This window comes from Meriones unguiculatus, chromosome 2 (assembly GCF_030254825.1).
Source record: "Meriones unguiculatus strain TT.TT164.6M chromosome 2, Bangor_MerUng_6.1, whole genome shotgun sequence".
Taxonomy (NCBI): Eukaryota; Metazoa; Chordata; class Mammalia; order Rodentia; family Muridae; genus Meriones; species Meriones unguiculatus.
The window spans coordinates 143,817,228-143,832,085 of NC_083350.1; the positions used below are offsets into that span (position 1 = coordinate 143,817,228).

The following is a 14,858-nucleotide window of genomic DNA, read 5'->3' on the forward strand; positions in this document are numbered from 1 at the left end:
CTACCTTCCCGTCCTTCCATCTTCACACCTTTCTTTTTAGAAAGCAAATAGGCAAATCAAAACGACAACCAAATCAGGATAAAACAAACAAGCAAACATAAGAAAAAGTGCAAGAAAAACACACACACACATGCACACATGCACATAATCACACACACAACTCATAAAACACCAGTCAGAAACCATAATATATAAGCAAGGACCTGTAAGATATAAAGTGACCAAACAAAGCACTGTGAGTCAAATCATCTCTAAAAACGCCACTCAATTTTTGTGCTGGCTGTCTACTGCTGGGCTTGGGGCCTACTTGTAAGTGTCGTTTATATACCCAGTTTCTCCATTGGAGAAAACTGATTTTCTTTTTTCTTTCTCAAGTGGTTGTCAATTGAAGACAGCTTCTTGTTAGAGATGGGGGCTCAGTTCCCCTCTCAGCACTGGGACCTCATCTGGCTGGTACCTGTGCATGCCCTGAACATGCTAACAGTCTCTGTGAGTTCATAAGCATATCAGAACTATTATGTCTGAAAGGCACTTCCTTGGAGTCTTCCATACCTGCTGTCTCTTAAAGTCTTCTGTTTCCTCTTCTAAGTATTGATGTTTACACACATAAGCAATACTCCTCCTAGACTCAGTTGGAGAACCTTCTCTTTGCAATGAACAATGGTGAATGCAGAGACACATGGCCGTTTAAAGTGCTGGAAATAATGGTTGGTTGAGTGCTCAGTCCTGGAGCACGTTTACCTCATCCCCTCTAAGTCTCAAGGATCAGTGCAGAAAAAGAGAGAAAAAAAAAATGTTGGAGTTGAAAGATATGGAGAAGGGCTGTGAAATGCTATTGTGAATTTTTGTCAACCTGACACAAACCACAGTCACCTCAGAGGAAAGAAGGTCACCGCAAAAACAAACAAACAAACAAACAAACAAAAAGCCTCCATCAGATTAGCCAATAGGCATATATATATATGTGTGGTGTTTTCTCGGTTGTTGATTGATGTGGGAAGGCCCAGCCCACTCTTGGTACCATTTATGGTTTCTGCCTCTGCTACTGTTTGAGTTCCTGCCCTGACTTCTCTGAATAATCAGCTGTGATCAAGACATGTATGGCAGATAAATTCTTTCTTTCCAGGTTGTTTTTGGTCAGAGTTTTATCACAGCAATGGAAAGAAAACTAGAACAGATGTCTTCTGGGAGTATTATAGCTAATGTAGTCATGATTCCTTCGACAGCAGCTGTGACCGTCTGCAAAGGGCCTACAGAAGACTGCATAAGTCAAGCATAATCCTAATCCGGCCCTATCCTTTACCTCACTGCTGAGCTACTGGCCAATGGTGGATTCTGGGGGCCAGGCAGCCATTTTGTTCAGTTGTGTACCCACTGATGAACCACTAGGCTCCAGTGGATAGCTTAAAACCCAGTGTTCCTAGCTAAACTCACTGGGCCTCAAAACAGAACAAAGACATGGAAATGGTATTGGAAGGTGTGGGAAAATAGGGGCAGAAAGGAGATCAGAATGAGGGGTATTGACAATATTCTATACTAATGTATGAAATATCTAAGGAGAAGCCAGCTGATCTCACCACAGGTATAACAGTCAGAGGTTTGGAGGGCTGGTGAGATGATTCAGCTGGTAAGAGTACTTACTGTCAACCACAAGGATCTCAATTCAATACCTGGATCCTACGTCCAAATGGAGAGATAGTTGACTGCTTCCGGTTGTCCTCTGACCTCCACATGTGAGCATGCATGTGTGTCCATGCCCACACACACACACACACACACACACACACACAAACACACATGCAAGAGGTAAAGAAATATGTAGGAACAATTTTAAGAACAAAGAAGTTTGTGAAGCCTTTGATTAAATGAGTATTTTACAGGAAGATGACTCTTGTTTCATTTGGTCTCTTGCAGTCAATCATCTTCTTTTAGCCTCTTTATGAGCATGCAGTTTACCATCCTAGAAGTTTTCTTGACTTCTCCACTGGCTGCTTAAAGGCTGTTTGCTTTGCATAAAGCAGCTCATTAAGCAGCCAAGCATTTGAGCCACTGAGAATGCCACACAATCCCTGCTCCATAGAATCATTCTGTGGAGGAATTCAAAACACCGAGATCACAGCACACAAGCACAAGATTACCAGCGTGCAAAGTCCAAGGATACGTACAGAGAACTGTGTAGATGCTTAATGGGTGACAGTAATGACATAGTTGGGAATCTCAGTACTTGCCTGGGGCATCCTGAAAAGGATGGGGCATCTCCGAAAAGGAGACGAAGAAAGAAAAACTGAAGACAGCTTACATGAGAAAGATGGGGAGAGCATTGAATCAGAGGACAATCTCGAAGGGAGCTGCTCTGAATAGATGTGCATTCTGTGCATTCTTTCAAGAAATAAACAGTACTTCCATATTATTTTCCCTAGGTTGGGCAGGGTCAGCTTTTAAGTACAGAATCTTTTAAGTCCTCAGAGCTTATGAATGCTTTAATCCAGCACAGTAAAGAATCCCGACCTTCTCTGAAGGGGTAACTGAAAAGCTGAGTAAGAAGGTTGGGGATAACAGGACAGATTTTCCAGAGGATACATGCAGCGCGAGAAATAGCTGAAGGTGCTGGAGTGGAAAGTGGAGACCCACGGGGTCAGCTATCTCAGGAGACATTCTAAAGGCGATCTCCTCCGGTTTGAGGAAGATCTTTTCCTGAGGTGAGAGCCGTGCCAGGGTATAGCCTGGCAAGCCGGCAGGCAGCCGCACAAGCACACACTGAGTTTGCCAGGCTGATTTCAGGCAAGTGCTGTGCATACCCAAGAGTTTCTCCTGCTGTGGGCCCTTGTCCACTGCTGTGTGTCAGCGTTCCCTATGGAAATATTTCTCTCTGACTCTTGGAGAAGTAATGGCTTCCCCTCGTGCTTCCATTTTTCTTGTTCTAGCCTTGAAATCTCCCTTAATCTCAAACCATCCCAGCAGGCCTCAGTCCACACCCTCTTTTCATCCTCTCGGAGCAGTAAGGAATCAGCTTCTCATCCAGCATCACGGAGGATCCAGGCATCACACTTTTATTCAAAAGATGCCAACACATACACATATACACACACAGTCACAAACATACATACATATACAAACACAGAGAAACACACACCACAGAGACACACACCTACAGGCACACACAGAAACGCACACACACACACACACACACACCTCACTGATAAACTGTTGTCAAAGCCAGGTACCCTGCCTATGCCCTTGAGCAAGTAGTTTCTCTTTCTGTTTCCCAGATAGAAGTATGAACTAGTATTTCATAATTCCCAAAATTCCATTCTTCCCAAAAGCATGGGGCTGTAATCTTTGACTCACTTTTCCTTCTTCCTCGTATCTTCTCCTTCATGGCCTTCCTTTCCTTACTACAGTTTCCACTCATCATTTTTTTTTCTAGTCAACTGTCTTCTCATAACATTATTCTTGGGTTTTTTGTTTGTATGCCTTTTTGATTTTTCAAGACAGGGTTTCTCTATGTAGGCTGTCCTGGACTCACTTTGTAGACCAGGCTGACTTCAAACTCACTGAAATTTGACAGTCTCTGCCTCTGCCTCTCTGAATCCTGGGTTTACAGGCATGCGCCACCACACCTATTATAAATTAACATTCAGAGTCACTGAAAAGAAGGAAAAGCCTACTTGTAATCATGGCAGAAGTAAAAGAAATTGTATGATCTTTAGACTTGGTAATTGGGCTCTCTCTAATCTCAAGACCAATCTTTACGATTTGTAGTCATAAATAGTGTTATATAGTCTCCTCTATTCTGTCTATTCAGAAAGATTGAAGGTTACTTACAAAACCTGAATAGTGCAATAGAACATGAAGAAAAGAAATAATCAGTCAAAGGGAAACCAAGAGTAGACAAAAATAATAAATTGAGGTTAAAAACTTACAAATGTGCACCATGGTTGCTGAGTGGTAGATGTAATTACAAGCCACCAAAACAACAATGACAAGAAGCACACTGACTTACCAAATTCAAAATACCCACAAGATTGCAAAACAAAGGAGTTGCTCAAGGAGTGCTATAGTTATTTGTGTCTTTGCTGAATTTCTTCAAGTGCCTGGTATGAGAACACAGTTGATGAGAGAGTAGTAACTATCTCCCTCCCTCCCCCACCAATGGACACACAGTTATGGGATTCTCAGACAGCTTCTTTTACAATCCCTGTACCTAAGAATGTGCACTGCAGGTCCGTGACAATAAAAGGAAGAACCATGAGAGTAGCAAAGAGTGCATTTTGGTAGAGCTCTAGAGCCTGACAGTAAAATCTAGATCTTAAAAAAAGGGCACAATGTGTAGGAAGTCCTCCATCAGCACCCCATCTTTCAGCTGAGTGTTTAAGCTTGGCCCAGTAGAGCAACTGAGGGCACAGTTGTTTGCACTAGTAGACAAATGACAGGTACAGTAAAATTTTCTAAAAGTTAAAAAAACTGAAAATATTTGTGGACTTATCCAATATTCTTTTCCTTGGAAAACAATTTTAGCCCAGAAAAATATATGCAGCAACTAGTAGGAACCTCCTACCTAAAGTAGTCATTTTAATCAGAAACAAACAAACAAACAAAAGAACCCAAAACTCCAAACTATGTAACTTGAAACAATGAAAGTGCCTTGTGGTGACTATAAAACAAAACATCATAAAAGTAATGTCTCTGGAATGCTGTTTAGTTTGCTCAACTGTACTGTGCTCAAGTTGGTTAAATGTTGGAGGCAGCCTTAACAATAACAGTTTTAGAAATTTCAGTATTACTGCAATTTAAGTCCACTAATACTGTTGTCATAGTTCCTTCTTTAAGCATACATAAAGGAAGGCCATTAGGGTGGTTCTCATTCTGTTTGTTTTTTTTTGGGGGGGAGGGTGTTTGTTTGTTTTAATAAGTCATAGAATACCATGAACAGTGCATCCAAAACTAGTGTCAAGTTATGAAAGAAAAACTTAAGGTCAGGAAGAAATGAGGTGCAAATTTATGTTTTTCTACTTTCTTGCTTTTCAAGAGATCATTTTTATGAATTCTAATTCTCACAGTGGTTTTGAATTTCAGTTAGGTGTTTGTACCAACAGTTCAAAAAGTTGAAACCAAGTTCATATCACACAGCTATCTATCTGAGGACTTTTCGGGGTGCTGTGTGACAAGACTTTTCCTGGGGAGATGTAATACACACATCTACTCACCCCAAATAGGGAGGTCATTACAGACCGAAGTATGAACATCACCAAAATCCAACTTCATAAACCAATGAGTTTTATTGGAGTTACTTACAAGAGTATGGGTGAGGGATTACTTACAGGAGCAGAAATGACTCAAAGACAATTGCCTCATCAAAGCCGACCCCAGCATAGGTGACAGTTCACAAGCTGGAAAACTGGGGCACACTGCAGACTTCGGGCAGCTCAGCAGGTTGGAGAGTGTCCTTTCCAAGTGAATCGGTTGGCCTAAGCCTTTTCAGGCCGCTGGGCTTGTCTCCGCCTCTATGAGACAGCTTGTCTAGTCTCCGGGTTTATTGCAGCTCAGTTCATCTGAGAGAGACTCTCAGCAATCCTTCTTGCTTACTCCTGGGAGGGAGGGGCCTAGTGAGTCTGGTCAGTTTCAGGGAGTTCCTGAAACTATTTTTGACTTATTTACCTTCTGTCTTAAAGAGCTACCTAGAAGGGTACAATGTTTCAATCTCAGAGGAAACTGCTACACAGCACAAGAAAAGATACAATTAACTAGTACACAGCTGTCCTGAAGCAGGTCTTCAGAAGGTGGTATGTCTAACCCTATGTAGGTCTAGAAAGGCTTGCCTCGTTTCTTTTTTCTTTGTGTAAAGTCTGATCTATAACTCTTGGAATAATTAATATTCAGAAGAATTTTTTAAGTCTCACTGGCTCACTGAACATTTACTGAGTACTCTTTAGATACCTGAGTACCAAAATGAATGAGCTGTGATATTCTGTACAAGAAAATGCCTTTGTTATACCTAAGATTAACTATTACACCGAATCGGGAGATATTTGGCAAGTTTTCCTGAGAATGCACACATCTCAGAAGCATAACTAGCCCATAATTATGCTAACACAGATATGGAAGAACCATATTTACCATTAAAGTTGGTGGCTGTTAAGTGATGCTGATAATCACTGACTTGGAGTGGCTGCTCCCTCGTTGCAATGGCTCAAGTTTCAGGTTTCCAGGGTACCCCTTGCATAGCAGCCTGTGACATCCTTTATTTCTGCCCTTTGCCAGTCTAACACTTTCTACTTTTCTACTCAATGCTTTATTCTACCAGTACATAGGTGCTTACCTTCCCCTACCACACAAAATATTTGTGGATCAACACCCTAGAGAAAAATCCTGCTGTTTTCTTATTTAGAAAACTCCAGGGATTCTTTGCCATTTTTTTTTAAGATTTATTTATTTATTATGTATACAGTGTCCTGCCTGCATGTGTGCCTGCAGGCCAGGTCTCAATATAGATGGTTATGAGCCACCATGTGGTTGCTGGGAATTGAACTCAGGACCTTTGGAAGAACAGTCAGTGCTCTTAACCTCTGAGCCATCTCTCCAGCCCTCTTCACTGTTTTGAGTGAGCTTTTTCATAGCCAAGCTTTTGCCTTCATTTTAAAACTCCTTTCTTTGGAGTTCTTTAAAGCCTCTTCCTTCTAAGCCCCCAACCCTAGGTAGTAGAGAGAAGGTTAGAGAGGAGCAGGGGCTCAGGCCCCTTTACTTCTCCGGGCTGTTTAGTGTTGATGGGTTCTTTTGGGGATATACCAACTCTGTCAACAGCAAATGCAGCAAGCAGTCTCCTCCAAGCCGCTGCATTGAAACGTCTCTCTCCATCTGTCTCCAAGCAGCCACACTGTCAGTCTCTGGTGTCTCCAAACTGCCACATGTCACATGCCATACTTTCTCTCTTCAGGTGCTCCTATTTATATCCCTGGGCGTCCTAGACCACACCTCCCTCCTTGCTGCACAAGGCCGTTAGCAGCTGGCACAGACCACACCCCACAGGAGGCAATTATCAGCTGCGGACAAACTAAAGCCCAGACTAAAATCCCACAAACATAGTTACATAACACCAGTGAGTTTTTAAAGAACCCCAAACTTCGGTTACACCAAGCAACTGCCATCTTGGAATGGACAACTTTGCCTACCTTAGCAGCCTACCTTGTTGACCTTTACACCTCACGGGGAGGGCTGAAGAGGCTAAAAGGTCTTATCCTGAGTTTCCAGCTGCTCCCTTCCACTTGTATAACAAACAACTCTGCCTTAATTGCGCGAGAAGCTAAAGTACATAGCCGGGCAGACTAAAGAGGGCGCTCCCTCTAGGCGGCCTTCTGGGAAGCTTTTGTCCTTGCTGGGGAAAGGTTTTTCAGGTGTGTCTGGTGGTGGCAATGCCCACACCCCTGTAAGTAAGCTCTCATTTGTGCTCTGTAAAAAAAGCCCTGTAAGGTCATTGGTTACCCAGGGCGAACTTTGAGGTAATCATGCTTTGGTTACTAGGTTCTTTAGGAGAAGGGTTAGACATTGCTCTCCTGGGAAGGAATGTTAGCAACATCCACTTTTCAAAAAGATAAATGAACACATGTGATCAGTCAAAACCTCTGCATATGGGGCTTTGCTCTACTCCTCCAGCCCCACATCTTCTTGCCCTGAATTAGTTACATACTGTCTTATACACTCAAGCCTTTGCTCCTGCAGTTCATCTGCATGCAACGTCTAACCCTTTCATTTCAAGCTCACTTTAAATTCAGATGTGGCCCAGCGGTAAGGTGTTATGCCTAGAATCGGAGATAAATAAAATAAATGATTTGTAATAGCACTCCCCCCGACACCTTTCCCAACTGTGATTGCTCACATCAAATGTATGAAACTATTGACTATCATCAGTGTAATACTTTAGGATTTAATTGTTATGTGACTGACTTCCCTCTGTGGCTTCTCTTTCCAACTAGATTATAAGCTGGACCCAAGGCCGGAGCGATGGCTTGATGGCTCAGAGGTTAAGAACACTGGCTGTTCTTTCAAAAATCCTGAATTCAATTCCCAGCCAACCACATGGTTATGGCAGCGCATAACCATCTATGGTGAGATCTGGTGCATAGGCACACATGCAGGCAGAATTCTGTATAAGTAATAAATAAATAAATCTTAAAAAAAAAAAAGCTGCCGCCAGAGCAGAGGAGGCCATGCTAAAGTGGGCTTTGTGTGCTTTCCTAGTTTTAGGGTATCTCCACACAATCATTTGATGCTGAAACACTGAAGAAATAATTGTGGAATAAATGAATTGCTACTAACCCTAACATTTTCTTTTTATAACTGGTACCTGCCTTTTTAAGTCACATGTTTTCCTATCTGCATTCCTCAAGTCTTCCAAATCACAAGCAACAGGGTGGAATTGTTATCTTGTGTGAAGGCATATGTGTATATACATACAACTGAACCCAAGATTTCACAAAACAGCGGACATCAGTTATACTGTCCAATATAGTCTAATGTTTTCTATTCTGTTAAACAACAGAAATACCCATAAGGGTTAACAAGATGGCTCAGCAAATAAGGCACGTAACCTGATAACCTGAACTCATTCCCTGGGCCCCACATGGTGGAAGGAGAGAGTTTATCCCTCAGAGTTTCCCTCTGACCTCCACACACCCACCACGGCATGTGCTCCCCCTCCAATAAACAATTAAAAAAATTCACTGATAGAGGATTTTGCCACCACTAAAGAACTACAACTATAGCATAAAAATACTCTCCAAGCTTATGTTCCTGGTTGAAAATGTTTGGAGCAAAATACTGCTATATTGCTATTTTTTTGTTCCTGACAGTTTGAGCTTTCAGTATAGTCTTCGCATACTTGAATTGCTTTCTACCTCACTGAGTCACAGCACCTAGAATCTGGTACTTAAAAATTCACTCATTCCCCACCCCGTGCCTGCTTCCACCTTTAGAAATTTGGAACCCAGCTCAATAACGATACATAAAGCATCTTCGAGATTGCTGTTTCGCACATTAGCTTGACCAAATTTTATGACATATAAATAAAATTTTCTAGGCCTACTTTGCAATGAAATCATTTGGAAATGGAATATGGGAAATGAGCTTGTTTGGAAATATAGCTTAAGAACACATGTCCTACTGCCTCATGATCCATAAAATGAACCACAGCTCTGCCAAAGTCTTTAACTCGCGCTTCCATTCCCCCCTCAACTGGAATAACATGTACTTCAAAGAACTGATGGATAAATTAGAGTATTCAGGTAGCGCTCGATGCAGTAGGTTCTGGGGCACTCTCTTAGGAATGGAAGTAACATTTTCTCCCCTTTAGTAGACACACCTGTAACTTCATGCTGGTGACATAATGTAAGGTTCAAAATATGATTCCTTTTTCTCTTTAGACAGCTATGTTTCGAAGCTGGGTAACTTATAAAAAAAAAATCCACTGCTGGTTTTAAAAGCCATAGACATCTAAAAGTCTCTAATTGCAATGCTGGATTATATAATAAGGAATGTTTACTGAAACCAAAGGACCGATTTGTCTAATCATCTTGTGGACATATTAATAGAAGATGTATAGGTAGCTGCTTTGGGACAGTATAAAATTATTCCAGTTTTTGTATGGTCCTTTTTTTTTTAAAATTACATTTTATATACATTGGTGTTTTGTCTACATGCATGTCTGTGTGACAGTGTCAGATCCCCCGGAGCAGGAGTTACAGACTGCTGTGAGCTGCCCCGTGGGTGCTGGGAGTTGAACCTGGGCTCCTCAGTGCTCTTAACAGCGAGGCGTCGCCCCAGCCTTGATGTGCCTTCTTATCAGTTCTCCACACCCTGGTTAGCGAGGTCGAGCTACTTCCAGGACAGTTTTCATCGCCTACTCGGCAATTAGCTTTCCATAAGAAAACTTTCCCCCTGAACCTTTCCAGTTTAGTTCTGCAGATAGGATCTCCGCAATCCCCTCAGAAACTGAAGGGGAGGCTGTACTCGCAGGGAAATCTCAAACCTTCCCTAGTATTTGCTTACTTTGCTCACTCGCCGACTTAGGTGTGAAGCAATTGAATGCCTCTGACAGTTTTTAAAAAATTAATATTCTCGCCAATTCTTTGAGAATTTCATACAATTTATTTTGATCTTACTCATACCCCCAAATGAAAGTCTTTTGATAATTTAATGATAACAATATGGGGGCCTCTGGGACCGACCTTCTTGTCACATACATTCTCCGGTGCGGATGCGTGTTGGGGTGGCGACACAGATCTGCAACAGGGCACAGCGGGAGAAGCGCCCGCTCGACTCCCCCGCGAGGAAGTGCTGCAGCCTCGGCCGCCAGCGGACGTGGACTCGGAGGAGGCCCTTCAGAGAGGCGGGGCCTGGCTGCGCTCACGCTTCGTCACGCACCGGGCGGGGGCAAACCTTTCCGGAAATAGGGAAGAGTGGGCCTGGGAGAAGCAGCGTAGGGGGAGGGCCCAGAGCAGGTGAGGGTGGGGCGCAGGACTTGGGGACGGGGCCACGGCCAGAGAGGGTGGGGCGCAGGGCTTGGGGCGGGGCCACGGCCGGAGAGGGTGGGGCGCAGGGCTTGGGGGCGGGGCCATGGCGGGCGGGGCGGCGCTGTGGGGGCGGCGGTGCTTCTGGTGACAACGGTCAGAGATGAAGGTGGCAGCGGCGCAGCGGGGAGCTCGGCTGCACCGGGCGCGGTTGGCAGGCAGGCCGCGCCTGTAGGAGCTCGGGGGGCCGGGGTGGCAGGATGGGGACCCGGCTCGGGTAGTGCGGCGGCAGCGGCGGCAGCGGCGGCAGCGAGCGGAACTTCAGCCCGACGGGCTCGCCTGCTCCGGTCAGAGTCGGGGTCCTCCTCCACCTGCTGCCGCTCGGCCCCGCGTCCGGCGGGCCGCGACGGCGTCGGCGACGGCGGGGGCATGTGGCGCTGGGTCCGGCAGCAGCTGGTGAGTGCGGGCTGGGCGGCGCGGGCTAGGCCGCGGCGGGGGCGCGCGGCTCTTCCTCGGCCCGGGCCCGGCTCCGCGCGGGGTTGCGGGGCCGCTGCCTGCGGACGCTGCGGGCGGCGAGCGGCGCGGCCCCCGCGGCGACCGAGGCGGCGGCGGCCCGGGCTCCCCGGACTCGGCCGGTGCGGGCTCCGGAGGGGGTCTGGCCCTCGTCGGCCTCCTGGCGGAAGCCCGCCCTCGGCCCGGGAGGAAGAAGCGCCGGAAGGTCCTCACCGCACACCGGGGCAACTTCTCTGCGGACCTGTCACCCCTCCTCCAGGCCGGTAGAACGCTCGGGGTTGGGACCACTGGTTAACTTCTGCACATGACTGGGTTTTTCTGGAGAAAGAAAAAAGAAAACCGTGGGGTGACTTAAGTGTCTAAAAAGCGTCACCTCTCTCGGAAACGCTTCCCATACGAAAATCTCTCGTACCTCTTGGCGCCTGCAGCCCAGAAAATACAAAGCCAAGGCGACAGTGACAGTTAGGACAGACATCGCCTCAGCTCTAGGAACGCCAGCCTTTATACTGTTTAATTTAGAAATTGCATCAATTGCAGTGTTTTTGCTTACGAGGTTCCAAGGCAGTGATAAATCTTAGCGAAGCAGAAACTTGCTGTTCTGAGACCAAAATATTCGTGCTTCTTTTTCCCTGCGGTGGAACAGCTTTTCAGGTAAAAACTAAAAAGCATGTATTTTCAGTCAGCCTCCTGTTTATTTTACAGTGGTCATCATTCTTAAATAAAGAAATCTTATAAATAAACCTAGAACTGTCTGCCACTCCCTCATACAAATGGTGGGTCTTTATTTTTAGCTAACTGTTGCAAATTGAAGTATTCCAGCTTTATTGAGAATCCAAGCTAATGATGTCATTTAATCCACACTTTTAGTCTGCTTTGGTTTTCTTGTGTAAGCCGGTATAGTAAGGAAGTTAATTATTACAGATCCGATCTGCATTTCATTTCCCAGACTTGGTGTGAAGATTTGACACCATTTATCCGATGATGGTTTGTGTGGCAGGAAGATCATTTTTAAGTTTTTTTTTTTTTTTTTTAAGGTTTTCTCAGTATGTTAAGACGGTGTCTTAGTGTGAGATACTTTTTTTTTTAACTTGAATAAAATCCTACCTTATGATCAGTCCTGTCTTCCAGATAGAAATCTGCTAATGTTGGGGAAATGGTTTTAAATGTTCACAGTTGAAAGGGGAGAACCAGAAGCAGTGTTATAAATCAGCTGTCTTACAGGATTGATTAACAAGTTTAACAAGTTGCCCTGTGTAACATATGCCTGGTGTTGGTTTTACTTTTAAGATAATCAAGTCTTTAAGACCTGTGCCAAAGCAGGACTTTGTATCGCTGAAGGACAGTAAGTACAGAGTATTGAAAGTATATTGTACTCTCTCAGTAATAAACAGCCATTCTGGTTACTGTGCCAAGAATTGAGCTCCAACAGTCTAACTTAGATTATTCTAATATGTGCCCACTGGGTTGAGTCATCAGCATTAGGTTAATTGTAAAATTTATAAAAGGAAAAAAAATAGGAAAATAGATAAAACACAAGGACAGACTGTTTGGGAGTCACAGAATACTTTATATGAATCCTGGCTTTCAAGTAATACTTTCACCAAAACAAACAAACAAAAACAATTTTGTTGGGGGCGGTGGTTTTAGTTTTGTTTTATTCAAGACAGGGTTTCCCTGTGTAGCCTTGGCTGTCCCGGACTCAACTTTGTAGACCAGGCTGGCCTCAAACTCACAGATATCCATCTACTTCTGTCTCCCTGAGTATGCACCTGGCTTGTTTTTAGTTTGTATGTGTGTGTGTGTGTGAGTGTGAGTGTGAGTGTGTGTGTATAAGGGATGACAACCTGTGGGAGTAAGTTCTTTCCTACCCTGTGGGTCAAACTCAGGTCCTCAGGCTTGGTGGCAATCTCATTTGTTTCCAGATAACTCACTTTCTTTGCTGTCATTTTATTATACATCCAATTTTATGTTCTATGTCTTTATTTGCAATTTTAAAAAAATTGATTGATTTCTTATCTCTAATAAGTAATAAGTAGTCTGACATGATGAGAAATTATGACAAAAACTGATATTTTCCCCTTATGAGAATAGTGAAAACATGTAGAAAATCCTTTTCTTTTTTTGTTTCTCTCTCACTCACAATGTTCAAATTATTTTATGCTAGAAGTTATTATGTCTTTCAGGTGTATTTATATTCATAATGTACCCCTTTTCAGTAACATGCTGTCTTAACTAATTATTATATTACATCATTAACAACATCTCAATTCTAACAGCATAGGACCAGTAGGTGTCTGCTGTATTATTATCATTATTAGTAATTATTATTGACTTGCCAGTTCTGGCAGACAAGCCCACAGCTTTGCACGTTAGTGGTAGCTGTTGACCAAATGCAGCCATTAAAATTCATGTTCAGAAAAGAATGTTTTCAATCGCATTTTTATTTGTATAGTGTGGATTCCTACTTTTTAAGAAAAATTCTTTGTGTTTTTATTTTATATGCATTAATGTTTTACCTACATGTATATCTGTGTGATGGTGTCTGATCTTGGAGTTATAGACAGTTGTGAGCTGCCATGTAGGTTCTAGGATTTAGAACCTGGGTCCTTTGGAAGGGCAGTCAGTGCTCTTAACCACTGAGCCATCTCCAGCCCCCAGCAAAAGTCCTTGTTAACAAATATATTTCGATGATGTATAAGGTCTCTTTACAGAACCACATAATACCATGTTTTCATAGAACTTACTATGACTAGGTATTTGGTAAATCCTGTTTCATATGAAGGTTATGACTCATGGCTGTTCTCAGGCAGCGCCCTATATTGGGCATAGAGTTAGTCTTGAGTGTTTCCTGAATAGATAAGGAAGTAATGAATACTATTTCTGTGTTTAGCAGTGTAGTGAAGATTTTAAGTCTGACCAGCCCAGGAGAATGTAGAAAATGACTATAACTACATCCAAGCACAACCTAGCCGGCAGGTGTTTCTTTAGCTGGTGGCACAGGCCTATAATTCCAGCATCTGGAAGAAGGAGGCTCATGAACCGGGGGTAGAGTGCAGTGTTCATAAATGTCTCTTTAGATTTGTACTGGTCATTGTGAAAGGAAGCTGAAGACTGCCTTCTGATTCACTGAGAAAATTGGCACCGTCTTGGCTAGAATTCCCTTCATTTTATTATCAAGTGCATTACCAGTCCTTCCCTCCTTTCTGCTGTCTCAGAAAGGGAAGCCCTCCTTTTGTTAACCAGTTAGTTCACTTGTGGTTTTGACACTGCTCACCATATTCTTCATACTCCCCATCAACTATCATGAGTTTGTCCTTTCTCTTTCCCTTTAACCTGTAAACACGATTAAGCTTCCTTCTGTTTATCTTCATTTGCCCTGTACTGTACCTAACTGCCTGGTGTTCTTTAACTTCATAAAACTAAAAAAGCTGTATCCTGCATCTCAGTTCTATCTAATATACTTGAAATGTGACTGGCTCAAGTTGAAATTTTCTTAAATATGACACATAACGGATTTTTTAAAAAAGAAAAATGTGACATCTCAATTATATCTTTCTGCAATAATCCTATGGCTCAGCAAGAAAAGGAACTTGTCACCAAATACCAATAAATGTGCTCAGTTTGATCTCTGGGATCTACTGAAAGTTATCCTCTGACTTTTATATTTGTATGGTGACACATGCCCACTCCCCAACAATAAATAAATATGATAACTTTTAATTGTTTATTTTAAAAATGTGGATATTAGAAATTTAAAAATTTCTGTGGCTTCTGTGTCTTGAGTTTTATTTTTACTTGTTTATATTAATTTATTTAAAATTTATATTAAATTAAATTTGATTT

At 43.1% G+C, this 14,858-nt stretch overlaps 1 protein-coding gene across 4 annotated transcripts in view; it reads left to right on the top strand.

The window, feature by feature from the left end:
- The first annotated feature begins 10,631 nt into the window (after positions 1-10,631).
- Positions 10,632-14,858, top strand: part of Atp11b (ATPase phospholipid transporting 11B (putative)) — an 86,890-nt gene continuing 82,663 nt past the window's right edge. For 3 of the 4 annotated variants that reach the window (XM_060378225.1, XM_060378226.1, XM_060378227.1), the window contains exon 1: positions 10,632-10,958. In XM_060378225.1, the coding sequence (XP_060234208.1) occupies positions 10,932-10,958 (27 nt within the window). In that variant the 5' untranslated portion in view covers positions 10,632-10,931. The remainder of the gene's footprint in view (positions 10,959-14,858) is intronic. The other variant, XM_060378224.1, reaches the window with a different exon arrangement.